Source organism: Microtus oregoni, unplaced genomic scaffold (genome assembly GCF_018167655.1).
Source record: "Microtus oregoni isolate MIOR12 unplaced genomic scaffold, Mior012 000017F_ref0000208, whole genome shotgun sequence".
Lineage (NCBI taxonomy): Eukaryota > Metazoa > Chordata > Mammalia > Rodentia > Cricetidae > Microtus > Microtus oregoni.
In genome coordinates, this window is record NW_024543076.1 from 27,156,714 (window position 1) to 27,171,298 (window position 14,585).

Consider the following 14,585-nt stretch of genomic DNA (forward strand, 5'->3'; position numbering starts at 1 on the left):
GGATTTAGTCATCCTAGCAGCTATGGGATACGATGGGGAGATGCAGACACTTTTATGTAAAATCCCTGTAAGGGGGATTGAGGTTTTCCACAGCAAGCAAGTTTCAGTGAGACCATCCCATTACCGCTGCTTTTGCATTGGTGTCTCACAACACTGCAATTCCACTTATTTTTGTACTTTTCCCCCTTCTGCTGAGAAAGTGACATTCTAATTATTACCAATTTGCTTGTTTTACTGAAAGGTCAAATACACAAACCAATCCTGAAATTACAGGTTCTCTTTCACAGGCGCAAATAGTAAATGTCACTTTAATGGAGAAATAAAATGAATACATCCATTTAAAAAAAAAAAGTCAAATACTATGTAAACTGTTTGCAACCATGTCCTGAATTCATTTCCCCAGGTTTTGTGAGTGGGCACTGGGGAGGGCACTCTAGAGGAGCTGGGCACTGGGAAGGGCACTAGGAGAGCTGGGCAGTTGCGAGGGTTCTAGGGGAGCTGTTAAGACAGAGATGGTCGAGTCTGTGTCTTATACTTTTCAGTAGTGTGCTGTTCCAGTTTAGCCTCAGACCCCTTCTAGTCCTGCTTCCTGCCTGTTATTTTGTCTTCATTTGTGTATCTCAGTGATTCCCATGAAGAGGAACACTGTGTAAATACACCCCAGACTCCAAGGCTCGTGGTGGGCTCAGTAACATGTGCGCGCAGAGCTTCATCTCATGAACAGAGTCTTCCACAGACAATCTTTAGCTTAATCTCCACACCAGCTCTGCACAGAGGTGAGGACCCTGAGGACTTACTTAGGATCACAGAGCATTTGGGTGCTCCTTGCGTTTGTCTCCGCCCTTCACCTCAGAGTGTGGTGTGTGGTGCCACGGAGGCTCCACTAGGATTTATGAAGAGCGGATGAGTCTCTGCTCATTGGGATCTACATGACTAAGAGACCCCCTGCTTTGACTCGCCATCCTGAGTGGTTACATAGCTTTGCAAAGCACCAAGGGGTCATTTCTAGGCACTCTCTTCAGTTCGTTGCAAATGAGAGTGATCCAATCCTTGAGTTGTGTTTAAACTAAGACACTCCTGTCTTCTATTGTTGAGTTAACCCTATCTTGAATCTCATATTTGATCCATTTGCTTAGCATAATGTAGAGAAGCCCTTGTGTGAAAAGTTATGGCTTCTTCTCAGTATGAACGAGCACAAACATGAAGCCCATACAGCTGTCAGACCCATACCCGGGAAGAAGGCTGGCTTCACATCAACACGGATCATCTGCTGTTCGCTCTGACCCTGTCATAGGAACCCTGTCTGACACAGGCAAAGCAGGACACACTCCAGCCTCCTCTTCAGGGCTGAGGAAGGGAGTAAAAGTGATGCCGTCTGCTGCTCCTGAGGATGCTGCTCTGGCCTTTGCTTCCCACGGAGGATCCACTCACAAGGAAGCCCCCATCACGTCATCACTCAGAGATGTTCTTGAGTGAGTGTGTGCCTCCCTGGCCTGTTTGGAGAATCCATGTTTTTTCTCCACTAGCGTCCATGAAGACTGGATACACGTTTTAGAGCTCTGGGCTTCAGACAACGGATGCTGCTTGCTTTGTTCAAAGCAGGAATGCCCATGTGCTTAAGAAAGGTGTGCCTGCGATGTTTCCAAGGCTCAGAGCCACGCAGCACACTCCGGTTGCTTTCACGATGAGCTGGCCAAGGACCTGGGCTGTCCTATCTTCCCACTCCAAGTGTGTAACACTTAAGCTACAAATGCTAAGCAGACCAAGGCTTGGGCTTCTTCTTTTTGAGTAAGCATTCTGGATACTCAGGATTTCTGCTCACATCTGTTTCAAACACTGGCCTTGATTCTCTATCCAGCCTATAGCAAGTACAGGATAAATATTGGACGGCTTCACTTTGGGAAACCTCAAGCCTTATTCTTCCTATCCACATTCCTCAAAACAAGCAGACTTTATTATAGCCAGGCAAGGGTTCTTTTGAAGTGACCTAAAAAGAGTGGCATTTAACACTCAGCAGCATCCAGACTCTGTCAGGTTGAATTTCTCACTGGCACCCGCTGCAGCTCTCAGACACGGGGATGTGGCAGCCTGAGTGTGGGCACTTGGATCCAACCCCCCATTCCAGCAATCCCTTCACTGGCCTGGTATCATCGATCTCTCGCCGTAAGATACTGGCATCCCTAAGAAGCAGGTTGTCTGGTGGGTGCACATTAAGTCATCTTCATTCACGAATGTCTCCATTGCAGTATGTCTGCTCACCTGAAGAGCAGAACCCAGCTACGGTAAACTGTAACCGGGCACCGCCAGGAGTAGCTCGGGGAATGCTATGCACACCCCGAGAGGCTGCCAGGCAGCTGGGGTTACTCATGGCTGGTGGCAATGAGTTCACTTCTCCACTTTGGGCTAGCTTAAAAGAATGTCCCTCCTAGGTGTGGCTTCAGACACTTGTGCCCAAGCGAAAGCCAGGACAGCACCTGTTCAGTTTTATTTCTCCAACAGAGCATGAGGCAGGTGCATTAGGTCACGTGGGCTGCTAACATAACCCCGTAAGCCAGCCACGTGCATGCTCTTACATGCTACACCGAGTTAGACTCCATGATCGGCACCTGGGGGCTGATCTGCTCTCGAGTCAATCTGACAACAGTTTCGTGATTTCAGTGTCAAGAATCTTGCCACAGATTCACTCTGGCTCCCCCGGGCCTTAATTCATCACATCAAACATAGAGATCAATCTAAAAGCTACACTGAGTATTTTTACTTTTTTGAAACAATTTCCTACATAAAATAACCTAACAAGAGCTGTGAGCAGGGGCTGTGGGTATAGACCAGTGGCGGAGCTGATGTTTAGTGTGTGCAATGAGGCCCTGGGTGCCAACTCCGTCCCCACTCAAAGCAAAACCTTCTACAAGTTTTATCAACAAAGCGGTCTAAGTGACAAAATAGGCCCAGATGACAGACACGTTGGCAGACGCGTAAATAGGAGATACAGTCTCCTGTCCTCAGTTCCAAGCATAGCTACTGTGCAAACTGCACGACAGGCGCTGCTCATGCTAGCACTGCAGCAGGGTCAGGTGAGGAAGTCCGCACTAGACACTTGTAGGAGGGAACTCACCCCGCCCAAGGTGCGGACCCCGCCCAAGGTGCGGAGCTGCTCGGCTTCTCCCGCAGATCACACAAGCACATCTCATGGTTGCGCACGGAACTTCTAAGTGCAGATTTTCACATCAAGTCACTTCTGAGAAAGGGTTGTGTCAGGGCAACGGGGGAGGGAGGGGAGCATAAAATTTACCATCATCGCCGTTTCTTACTGTACACGGCAGAAATGATAACTATATTCATATTTTGTAACTAATCCTGGACAGTTTTTACCTTGCAGGAATAAAATGGTATACCCATCAAACAAAAATTTTCAATCCTGCCTCCCCTGGCCCCAGGCCCTGGCAACCGCCCTCCGTTTCTGTGAACCAGCTTCCGTAGAAGTCCCTTACTTTCTTAAGCTGAGCAGTATTCATTGGATGTCCATGGCATCCTGATTTATCCCCTTCTGCAGGGAGGCACACTACGAATGCGTCTACTTCTTGGCTGCTCTGATGTGCTATGAAACTCTGTGCAGGTTCTTTCCTTCAGCTCTTCTGAGCATATACACAGGCGTGAAATTGTTGGGCCTCCTGGAATCTGTTTAATTTTAAAAATATTTTTTCTTTCATTTACTTCAGGAGAGGACCTGTCAAATGATGCATGTGTAGGTCAGGAAAACTTGTGGGAGTCAGCTCTCTCCTTCCAGCATGTAGGTCCAGGAGAATCAAACTGAGATAAGCAGGCTTGATCACAGACACTTTTACCCTCTGAACCGTCCTGCTGGCCCATGTTTAATTTTGTGAGACTCCACTCCACTGCGCTCTGTATGACGACACCATTTCACTTTCCCACCAGCGAGGGACAGTTGGTTGGTATCTCTTTGTATCTTTGCTCCTGATTTTTTGACGTTTGCAACTAGTTCATGTTTTTCTTCAGCTACTGCACACCGTCCATGACCTGGAGCTGACCTGCTGAGAGTCGGCTGCCCACCGGCTTCTGGCAGGATGCATGTTCCTTAATCCCCATCAGCAAGAAGGTGACATGGGGGGTCACCTGTGACGTAGGATGATGACTGCATAGCACATGTCTCTAGGTGGGAGCTCCTCACCTCACCCTGCTCCCAGTGGGGTGAGGCAAGACCTAGTGCTATTTGCAGACATTCACTTACCCCTTCTCAAAGGATATTTGATAGCAACAGGGAAACAGGACCAAAGGGAAAGAGAGCAGCCTGTGCTTTGAGAGTCTTGTCTTACAATAGATAGAACGCTCGGTCAAGCTCACCTAAGGAGACCATAGAGGAAAAGTCCTTCATTTCCTCCTGCCGCCTGTGTATGTGAATTCTGATAAATTCCATTCATAACTGAGATGAAATCAAGTCTGCCTCTTTGTTCCACTTCCTGGTTTCTTTTCATGATGAAAGTTTGTATTTGTCCAATTATCTGTAGTCTGGTGGTCTTCGAGCACATGCCAAATGGTGGCTGCATGGTTTGGCCACAGTGTCAGTGCTTTTCCTGACACAGGGCAGCTGGTCATGTTGTAGCCTCAGTCGGGCAACAGAGAGGTGGGTGCATGCGGGCATTCAGCAGCTTCCTCCTTTCCCTGCTTTTGTTCAGTCTGGGCCCACACCCCAGAAATGCTGTCCACCTTCAGAGTTGGTCTTGAGTCCACGTTGAAGCCGCTGTGGAGAGGCCCTCACGGGCATGAGGCCGCTGTGGAGAGGCCCTCACGGGCATGAGGCATGTACTGGTGCATCTCCTCGGCAACTCGGAATGCAGCCAAGGTGACAGTGGAGATTATGCACCCCAGCCTCCTAAGGAAAATGTTAGAACCTAGAATCAATGTGGGGCTTGTTTTCCTCCTCACACAGATCAAAACTAGCTGCAGTCAACCCTTTGTTCTGCTCTGTCTTGCCAACAAATGTTTGAGAGAGCCCAGAGCAAAGGATTCCATTTCAAAGGAAGACTGCAGGAAGAATCTATGTTTTCTGTTTGCTGTGCGGTGGTTTCTCTCCCTCCTGAGATAATAATATAGAGACTTGGACCACTAGAGATGTATGGAAGAGCATCATAGAGGACCATAATCACCACACGCCAAAAGAGTCCTGTCGTAGAAATCGCCTCTTGTTCTGGGAAGGTACAGTTACCATACGATTGTTTTTCCTCCCTGGAGGTTCCTGATGCTCTATAATTTCAGCAGAAATAGCCCCCAGGTCATTCTTTGTGACAGAGGAGCCTCTTCACTGTAGTAAGGAAGAAGAGGGGATAGAGGGAAGTGCAGGAGAGAGGACAGAGAGGGAGGACTGTCTGGCTAGAGAGCAGCTGTGTGCAAAGTGTTTCATGTATGTTACCTTATTCAATCTTCGTGATCTAGGATCTCATTTGTATTTCTCAGAAGAGAGCGCTAAGCCCAGGACAGTGCCCAGGGCGGTGCCCAGTATGGTTAAGTAACTTGTCCACGTCATATGGCTAGGAAGCAGTTGGTCTGGTGTCCTAGTCTGCTTCTCTGTCACTGTAGCCAGACACTGACCAAAAGCAACTTGCAGGGGGAAGGTTTTGTTCGGCTTAAAAATTATAGGCCAGCCTCCAGGGAAGCCAAAGCTGGAGAGGGAGGCAGGAACCTGAAGCAGGAATCATAGAAGATGCTGCTTACTACTTGGCTCAGCTATTTCTCTTACACAGCTGTGGTAGTTTGAATGGAATTGGCCCCCATAATCTCATAGAGAGTAGCACTATTAGGAGGTATGGCTTTGTTGGATTGGGTATGGCCTTGTTGGAGGAAGTGTGCCACTGTGGTGGTGGCTTTCGAGGTTTCCTATGGCTGGAATGGCACCCAGTGAGTCAGTCGATTTCCTGTCGCCTGGAAGATGTAGGACTTCCCGCCGCAGCACCGCATCTGCCTGCATACCTCAGTACTCCCCACCACAATGACAATGGACTGAAACTGTAAACGAGCCACCCTCAATTAAATGTTTTCTTTATAAGAGTTGCCTTAGTCATGGCAAAAGAAACCCTAACTAAGACAACAGCCCCTATCTGTCTACCTAGGAATAGGACCACCACCAGTGGACCAGGTCACACACAGCAATGAGTGATAAGAAAATGTCCCATAGATATGCCCACCAGCCAATTAGATGTAGGCAGTTCCTTAACTGAGGGTATGTCAAGGTAACACCTGATGCTAAAAATGGCATCTGAGACTCAAATCTTAGTCAAGTGCCCCCAGGGTTTTCCTGCTGAGATTGTTGGTAAATCCCCAGCTTAAGGAGTTGGCATGAGCAATGAAGATATTCCGGATAATCTTGGCTCTCACCCCTTCTCTGTCATTTTCTTCTCTGAAAGAGAGAATATCACTTCATATTGGGGGGGGGGTGCCTGGAACTATGGTGGGTACAGGAGTGGCAAACCGGTTTTGACAGCTATCAGTATCAACAGCTCAAAATTTAAACAGCAAGTAGATTTTAATACTTTTACTTTGCCTAGGAAAGCTTTTATAAGGCAGCAAATTCCAAGAGCAACCCCCAACAGCATGCCAGCCACCCACCCCTGTCTAAACACGGTAATCCTCTAGAGGAAATAGCTGGCCCTATTAGTGACCCCTGCTAGCTCTCCCCAGCTGTCATAGAAATTGCCTCTCTGGAGTGGGCACTGCCTTCAAAGCAAAGACACAGCGTCCAGGCAGAATGCCCTGCCGTCTCGTCCCAAATGATCAGAAGTAATGCCTTACCCTCCAGCGCTTGGCTGAGCTGCCTTGGCTTAGCATCAGGGTTAGACGGCTCTGCCCGGCAAGAGAAAGTCTAGCATAATCAGCCACGGGACTCTGAAACCAACGTCTTACTCCACCTCAGTTTCTCTTTCTTTTTGAGTCAGAATCTCAAGTAGCCCAGGCTAACCTTAACTCACCGTGTAGCTGAAGATGACCTTGAACTGCTGACCTGCCTTCACCGCGCCGCCACTCCTGGCTCCACCTCAGTATCAGGGGATCTCTATCAATAGCAACAATATATTTATACTCTCCAAAGCTCTGCTCTGTATGGCGTTGTAGCTGCACCCCCACCCCTGGGCTTCTGCACTGACTGTGTGTGCTGCCTCGTTGCTTCAAAGCCTTTGGCATCTCAGTACTACGGAGTTTACCAGAGAAGCGTGGGGACACAGTTGACCATTTTCCCTGGGCAGAGCCAGATTCACCATGGTACCTCTATAGCCGGAGTGAACACAATCGAATTGCAAGTCCTTTTATACGTGTCTCTGTTGTTCCATTAAGCTGTTACTTTAAAAGTTCAAAACAACAAGAAGTTCATTTGTAAGACCAAGTTGGTCAGTTAATTCAAATTTATAGCCCATGTCAGCCAGATATTTAATGAAATTACCGTTTTTAGAAGTTTTGATGTTAGATTTGGTTTTGTATGAAAATATTCAGATTTTAATGCCTAGGGAAATTCCCTGCTGGATTTGCTCAAGATTAACCCTTCAGCCTTGCAAAGCTGGGGTGGGGTGTATGCAAAGCTGAAGGGATAGATAAACTTATGACTGTATGCATAATAATGTTTTCATCAGCGGCATCACTGTGTATGATTCTTTCAGACAGTATGGCTTGCTGATATTGCCGCCATATTAGTATGTGTGCAAGAGCACTGGTGTGGCACAACAGTGAACTCACTAATGGTGAGAATTTAGGAAGCATGCCCCCTCAGGTGGTGCGTGAGTGGAATCTGGTGGGAACGTCGAACTTCAGTAGTGGAGAGAGTATATGAATATGAATACATCCTGCAGTGTTGTGATATAGCAACATCATTTAAATTAGGACTCTCCCCTCCTCTTTTCCCCTCCCTCCTCCTCCCTCTCTTCCTTCCCCTGCCCTCTCTCTGTCTTTTATAACATTGGTGGTGAACTCAGGCCTTACCTATGCGGAGAAAGCACGGAGCTATGAGGTAGAAATCCAGAAGGATTTTAAGCAGCTCTGCAGATTTTTGTAAACCTAGGTACCTGTTTCTATGAACGAGACTGTCTGGTCAGTAAGTTATGCATAGCTGCACTTGGGAAAACAAGCAGGGCAGCCTGGCCCCTCCCATCAAGTGTTTCCTTCCACTGCATGCGTTATTGCTCTTTCCTTTGAATCATGAGTGTGAATCACTTCCATGGCTCTTGACCATGCCTAAGATAACCTCAGCTTGCTTTCCGTCATAATAATAATTATGCTTCCTATAATTATTATTATCGTCCTCTCTCCTCAATAGAGCGGTGACTGGTCCAACTCCCCAAAGGTCTGCTCCCAACTCTCTCTCAAACGCATTTTCTTTTTTTGCAGATTGGATTTGAGGCCCCTTCTCCCCAGGGACAGGCATCAGCCTCGGGCAGTGGGGGTGGGGCTGATTCTGAGTCAGCTCGCCATGTCTTCTCCTTCTCCTGGTTGAATTCCCTGAATGAATGATATATATTCTGGCTGCTGCCCCCTGGCGGCCCGGGTGAGATGCGCACCAAGCCGCGGGGAACTTCTGGGTGAAATTCACCGTGACGCGTATGAATGGGACCTCCGGACAGGATTTCTGAGAGAAAATAATAAACCTTTAATTCCAGATGACTTATCTAATTTGCTGAGAAAATGCAATATGCTCAGAACAAAATTGCAGAAAACACTGGTATAAAGAAACTTGATCTTATGCAAATCCTTTATTATGTGGGCATCATTCTGAAGGTTGTGTAGGTGTGGCACATGTGTGCACGTCAGCTTTAAGTGGCAAGTGTTAACAAAGTGGGCACTCCACTCTCGTCTCCCGTGGGCATGGCTTCTTGTTATTTTTAGCACAGTCGTGTTTTTTCCCTTAGCATTGCAGCTTGTTGGTGACATTCAGTGTCAGTTCAGAACTGACCGATTTATCCAAATCTCGGCATGAGAGAGGTTGCTGACCAAGGCTGGGAAGAAGGCTCCTCGTTTCTACACACGTCACTGAATGTGCAGCCAGAAGTAGTCTCTGAATTTGGCCACACTTCTGTAGTTCAGAAGGACAACGGTTAGGGTATCTCTTTTGACATTTTTCTAATTTTAATCACATATCTCATAATCTTATATTCATACATCAGACATTTCAATTGAAGACTTTTGGGAGGAACTATCTACTTTCTTATGTGCCCATCGTAGCAGCGAGTTGATAAACTGTGGAACAGCTGCATGTATTTAAAGATATACACAATTCTCCTCCTATCATCTAATCTATCTATCTATCTATCTATCTATCATCTATCACTGTGATGCCTTCCTCACATAAGTATAACTTTAAGTGAACTCTTAAATAAATGCTGTTTTTAAAAACCTTAGTCTCCTATGATTTATTCAATTACTCATATTATTATTAAGTCATTAGTCAAGCATAATTCAAGGTTCTCAAGAGAAGCACCATCTTCATACATATAAATTAATTTTAAAGTATTTATCATGGGACTGAACATTTTAAAGCTATAACTAAACTACTAGAGGCAAGTATATTGTCAAACTAATTAGATGCGCTGTTCAGTTTTACGTGCAAATAATCAAGTCCTACAAGTCACAGTTTTTAGGACTGCAATAGGGACAAATATGAAGGGTATTTGTGTAGTTTATTAAAAATCAAAATGTTCCTTTTAAGAAAAATTTCCCAAGTGTCCCTTTCAGCAAATATATTTAGTTACTGCTGCAGCCAGCGCAGCCTGGATAGCTGAGACTGGCAAGGGGTGCCGGGATTGAGACACAGAGGCTTCTCTTCAGGTGGAAGAACAGCAACCTTTATTTTGCCCAGCAACCTTTATTTTGCCCAGCAACCTTTTATACCTCTACTGCTTCTGTGGAGACCCGCGGGCCAAAAAGAACACAAACATCCTTGTCAATTACAGACCACAAGGAAGTTCCCTTGTCAGTCAGTGGGAGTGAGGGCAGCTGGATCACAACAGTTACTTGAAGTGTTTGCGTTATTAAGCTTGTCCTAGCTCGTGCTGGCGAGGTAGTTCAGTGGGGAAAGGAATTTGCCTCTGGGCCTGGAGACCTGAGCTCAGTCCCCAGGACTCACATGGTAGGTAGGAGCGAGCTGACCCCTGCTAGTGGTTCTCCGAAGGCGCCACATTTGCCATGCTGCACGCCTGCCCGCCCACACCCCCCTCCACTCACTGATTATGTTTGCATGTTAATTTCCACTGTGACTGATATTCCAGTTGCAAAATTACCAAGTTTCCGAGGCCAGAGAGATCTCTAAAATTATTTAATTCGGTCTCTGAAGAGAAACCCGAGGACATGGACGAGCCCAGGATAGTCAGAAGGTCTGCGTGAGCTACTGGACAGATGTTGGTGTTTTCAGGAGAAAAATGTAGGCGATAGGGAGGGGAGGTTGTTGTGGTTTTATTTTCTTGTGCTGGGGCAATTTCTTTAGACACACTAAAGAGGAAAAACAAAATCACAATAACCTTTGCAGATTTTATTAAAAATATAAATATTCAACGTTCTCTTACACAACCAAATTGACCAAGGATTGGAAAGATGTTTTATTAGTGAAACGTTTACAAGAAAAAGTTGATTCGAAGAGCTTACACATTATTCCTGGCCACCCCTCGAGAATGAATTCTCTTCTGCTGTGACCCCAAACAAAAACAATGGGCACCTTCCACATGGTTCTCACAAAGCTTTCCCCCTTGGGTCCACCTTTTCTGTAAGATACAGCTGCAAAGACGCTATTTGCACATGGATGCTAAGCACGGGCAATTCAATAACGCTGTTTTGCTACTGCATACGAATACACTTTGTGCATGCTAATTAAGGGGTGTATAGGCTCTCTCCCTGTACATAGTCTATGCTTCAAGCTATATAAAAATAAACAAATGATATCAGAGCTGCGATATGGTACAGAATATTGAGTTTTAATTGTTTAATTTTTACTGGTGTGCTAAATACAGAATCGTTTTGGTCAAACGCACCATTTCATTTCCCAATGATCTCCATCAGTTTCCTGTTGCTGTGAGCTTGTTGGGCTAACTGCTCTGCCCTGGCCATTTCCAAGACTTCGCGCAGAAGGTGGAAGGTGAGATCCAGAGAGATGGGCGGCTCCTCGGACCGCCTCTCCCTCTCCAGCGCCCCCTGGTGTCCACCGAGGGTATCCTCTGCGCCGCGCTCCGCCGGCCCTGCGCGGCTGTCGAGCGAGCGCTGAGGCGTCTGCAGCTGCTGCAGCAACACGCGGAAAAAGTTAGCCGCTGCCTGGTCTTGCGAGGGGCGGCTGCCGCGACCCGCGGAGAGGGGCGAGGAGTCGGGCGACAGCCGAGCGGCGGGGCTTCTGTTGAGGTTCCCCAGGCGGAGGAAGTATTCTTCTCCCATGCGGATCAGAACGGGCTGAGGCTGCTGGGGCTGCTCTGGCTGCAGGAAATTCAGGGGCTGAGGGGACCGCGGGGCGCCGGGGACAGGTCCCCTGCTCACCAGAGCCCTGCATGGAGGGCTGGGCGACAGAGCCATCAACAGGATGCCCACGGACACCAGCAGCCGCAGCCGCATGTTAGGGGCGCTTGCTGCGGCACGGAGGTGGGGGAGGGCAGAGGAGAGAAGGTGGGGAAGAGAAGGAAGACTAGTTAGAGTTTAGCTCAGCTAGGAGTTGCACCCAGGCTTCCTGACACCCCCCCCCCCCAGCCCGGCGCTGGGCTTTGGTGGCGCTGTCCGCGGTGCTGAAGCTAGGCGTCCGCAAGGCTCATCTGCTAACCAGCAGGTGACCCGTCTTTGAATACCTAGAAAGGACAGCCCTTGCCTCCTCTTCCTAAGGATCTCCCAAACGTATTCCCAAGACGGACTTCCCTGAGCCCGAAGAAATGCCACAGGTTTAAGCTATCGCCCGCCCTGATCGCCCCCTTTCGGACAGCCTTTTTTTCCCAAATTGAAAACGGCCTCCTCCGTGTCTCCATCCCTGCCCTTACTCCCTTTGCTTGGGGGTCAGGATGGACGTGGGGCGTTATGGGGGAGCCATTCTTTACACAAACTGTGAGCGGTAAGTGGCAAATTGAGTGGATAAAGATGAGCAGCCGTCTAACTTTGCCTTTTGCTACATCACCACTGCGATTGGAATTTTAAGGCACAGTTGGAGACACACACACACATACATGCACAGACACAGGCACTCCCGCACAGGGGCAACTGGCTCCGGGGCTCACCACAGAAGCTCAGGCAGTACAAAGTTGGCGGCGCCCGCCCGCCCGTCTAGGCGCTGCCTACCTTCTCCTCCCTTGGCAGGTGAGACGCGCTGCTGCCTCTGCAGAGGGACCTCTCCCAGGACGCCTCTTGCGGGATCTCTTCCTCTTTGCCTTTCTCTTCTCCCTTTCTGTTGCCTCTTCCCTTCCCCAAGGCCTCTCAACGTACTTGGGCTCTGAGTTTCTCAACACCAGAGGCTGGAGTGAGATTTTATAACGTCGACCCTCTTCAGAAAGCCCGCAGCGTTTGCCTAATAAGCTGACGCTCTCTTGACAGCTCGATTGCGTGCTGCCTCTGCTCCTGCATAAATCATAGGGCCCTGCCAAGGAGCGAGGGACAGAGTTCTGCTATTTCAACACTGAATCTCACATCCAATTATATCAACAGATATTTATCGCCTCCTTGGTGACGTCAACGAGCCCTAAAATGGAAGGGCTTCTTATGACTTGTCCATTGACAAAAATTCTTGAATGAGATTATCCAAGTGTGGGAAGCATACTGACCTCTTACTATGATAGGCCAGATAAATACCGGAAAAGAGACGTAGACTGGGAAAGGAGAGAAGAGGTGGGGAGAGAGGCCCATCAGTACAGTGCTACCAGGAAAATAGGCACTATTAAGAGGGGAGACCTGGACATCCCCTGATGCTCCACGGCCCCCACCTAACTGTTTTGTCAGGCTGTCCTCTCAAGAAACATCTCAGTATGTGAAATAACATCTTTACTATGGTCCCACCATCTTCCTGCCTGGAGGAGAATGAAGGACTAGGGGGACATTGGTGCAAAGACAACCAGGTTTTAGCTTTTAACCACTTAGTCCTCCCAAGGGCAGATAAAGGAATCACGGAGCTGAGGACAAGACCAATAAGTTCTTTTGTGAAACCCAGCTCAGTGTTTGTCTTGATGAGGAAAGAGCTATTTCAATGTCGAAGGGCCTAAACATAGATTCTAACAAAGACATCAGGTTCAGGACAATCTCAGGCCTTCTGTGGGGTTCCTCTCAGAGTCTAAAGTTAATCAGGACTCTTCAGTTCCCCTCAGAAGATCACAGAGACCTGTAGGCATTTAACAATATATTCCGAGTCTATACTACAAACCCAAGGAGGAAGGCATCCATTCTAACTCATGTGTTAAGACCCTGGGGAAACATCAGCTACTGAATCTGTGAAAAGATCTTTTGTTTCACCTCCGCATACTGCGCAACCATGAGCACATGTACAGCAAGGCACTCAGGTTCTTTGGGTTTTTTTTTTCTGTTTCTTTCTACAAATGTGCACCACAAGTGTCATCAATAATTGCACTCTGACACTGTTACCTAATGGAATGCCGAATCTACAAATCCACTCTCAATTCTTGAGTTAAATGGATATTTTATCTAAGTGGGAAGCAGTTACCTTTAATCCTGCAATTCACAGCGCTGTTACAAACTCTGGTGTCTGTGATTCACTTTGGCTGCTTCATAGCCGCCATGGTTGCTCTCCAAATTGTCTTGTTCCTTGTTTCTGGATATCTCTGCCATTTTCTCTGTAACTAACAGGACAGATAATGAATGCAGATTTCAACCTCTGTTTGGCGTCTGCACTAATCCACAACTGTTCTAGAAACAAGAGGACGGTAGGGGCACACTGGGGATTTCCAGAGAAATCAGCTCATAGCTGGAGTGATGTGCTGTGGGATTTACTTCTGATAGAAGAGAACAGAGAAAGGATCCTGTCAACTGGGAAAATGCGGGTTTTAATAAGTCATGATTAAACAGTGGTTTGGAGCAAAGCTGTGCTTGCATGGATACGGAGGCCTCCAGAACCTTCATTCTTGTTACTTGGGGCTTTTGAGAAGTTGGTTTGGGGTTTGTTGTTGTGGCTTTAACTTTCCTTCATTACTTCTTCTCTACTCATTCACAAACTTCACCTTAAATGTCACTCCGGAGAGGGAAGGCAGGTCAATGAATCCTGAGGAGGAAGTAAGAAAAAGAAGCGCAACCATGGGCTTGCCAGGGAGGTCAGGGGGGGTCCTTAGGGGAGAAGTAGCAAGTATAGGGCTCTGGCTGACATCCTTCCCATAGGGCCATTTGGGAAAGCTGACTTATTCTAGCTCTGTTATCCTTCCTGAGTCCTTACCAGGAATATAGATTGTGGAGCATCATAATTTACCCAAAGTTAGATCGCATTAAATCAGAGAGCACTCACACTGGAAGTGACTGCTTGGTTTAAGTGACAACCAGAGGTTATGTAGCTTATCTGAAGTCACTCAGCTAGTGAAAAAGTCAGAGTGAGAATCCAGTTCTTGTGACTACCAGCCTTACTAATTACATATACAGGATCT

General features: G+C 47.5%; 2 protein-coding genes across 4 annotated transcripts in view; one reads left to right on the forward strand and one right to left on the reverse strand.

The window, feature by feature from the left end:
• The window catches only part of Trim55 (tripartite motif containing 55), a 36,031-nt gene extending 26,716 nt beyond the window's left edge, over positions 1 to 9,315 (forward strand). For 2 of the 3 annotated variants that reach the window (XM_041667673.1, XM_041667675.1), the window contains one exon: positions 8,383 to 9,315. In XM_041667673.1, the coding sequence (XP_041523607.1) occupies positions 8,383 to 8,505 (123 nt within the window). In that variant the 3' untranslated portion in view covers positions 8,506 to 9,315. The remainder of the gene's footprint in view (positions 1 to 8,382) is intronic. The other variant, XM_041667674.1, reaches the window with a different exon arrangement.
• Positions 9,316 to 10,515: 1,200 nt separating this feature from the next.
• Positions 10,516 to 12,605, reverse strand: Crh (corticotropin releasing hormone). Its single transcript, XM_041667777.1, has 2 exons — positions 12,289 to 12,605; positions 10,516 to 11,594 (listed from the first exon to the last, which is right to left on the reverse strand). Exon 2 carries the CDS (start codon positions 11,578 to 11,580, stop codon positions 11,017 to 11,019), a length of 564 nt encoding a protein of 187 aa, XP_041523711.1. The 5' UTR covers positions 11,581 to 11,594; positions 12,289 to 12,605; the 3' UTR covers positions 10,516 to 11,016.
• Positions 12,606 to 14,585: the final 1,980 nt, after the last annotated feature.

What these genes read in the sequence shown, in the direction of transcription:
- Crh (XM_041667777.1), bottom strand. Translation starts at nt 11,580, where the DNA reads ATGCGGCTGCGGCTGCTGGTGTCCGTGGGCATCCTGTTGATGGCTCTG.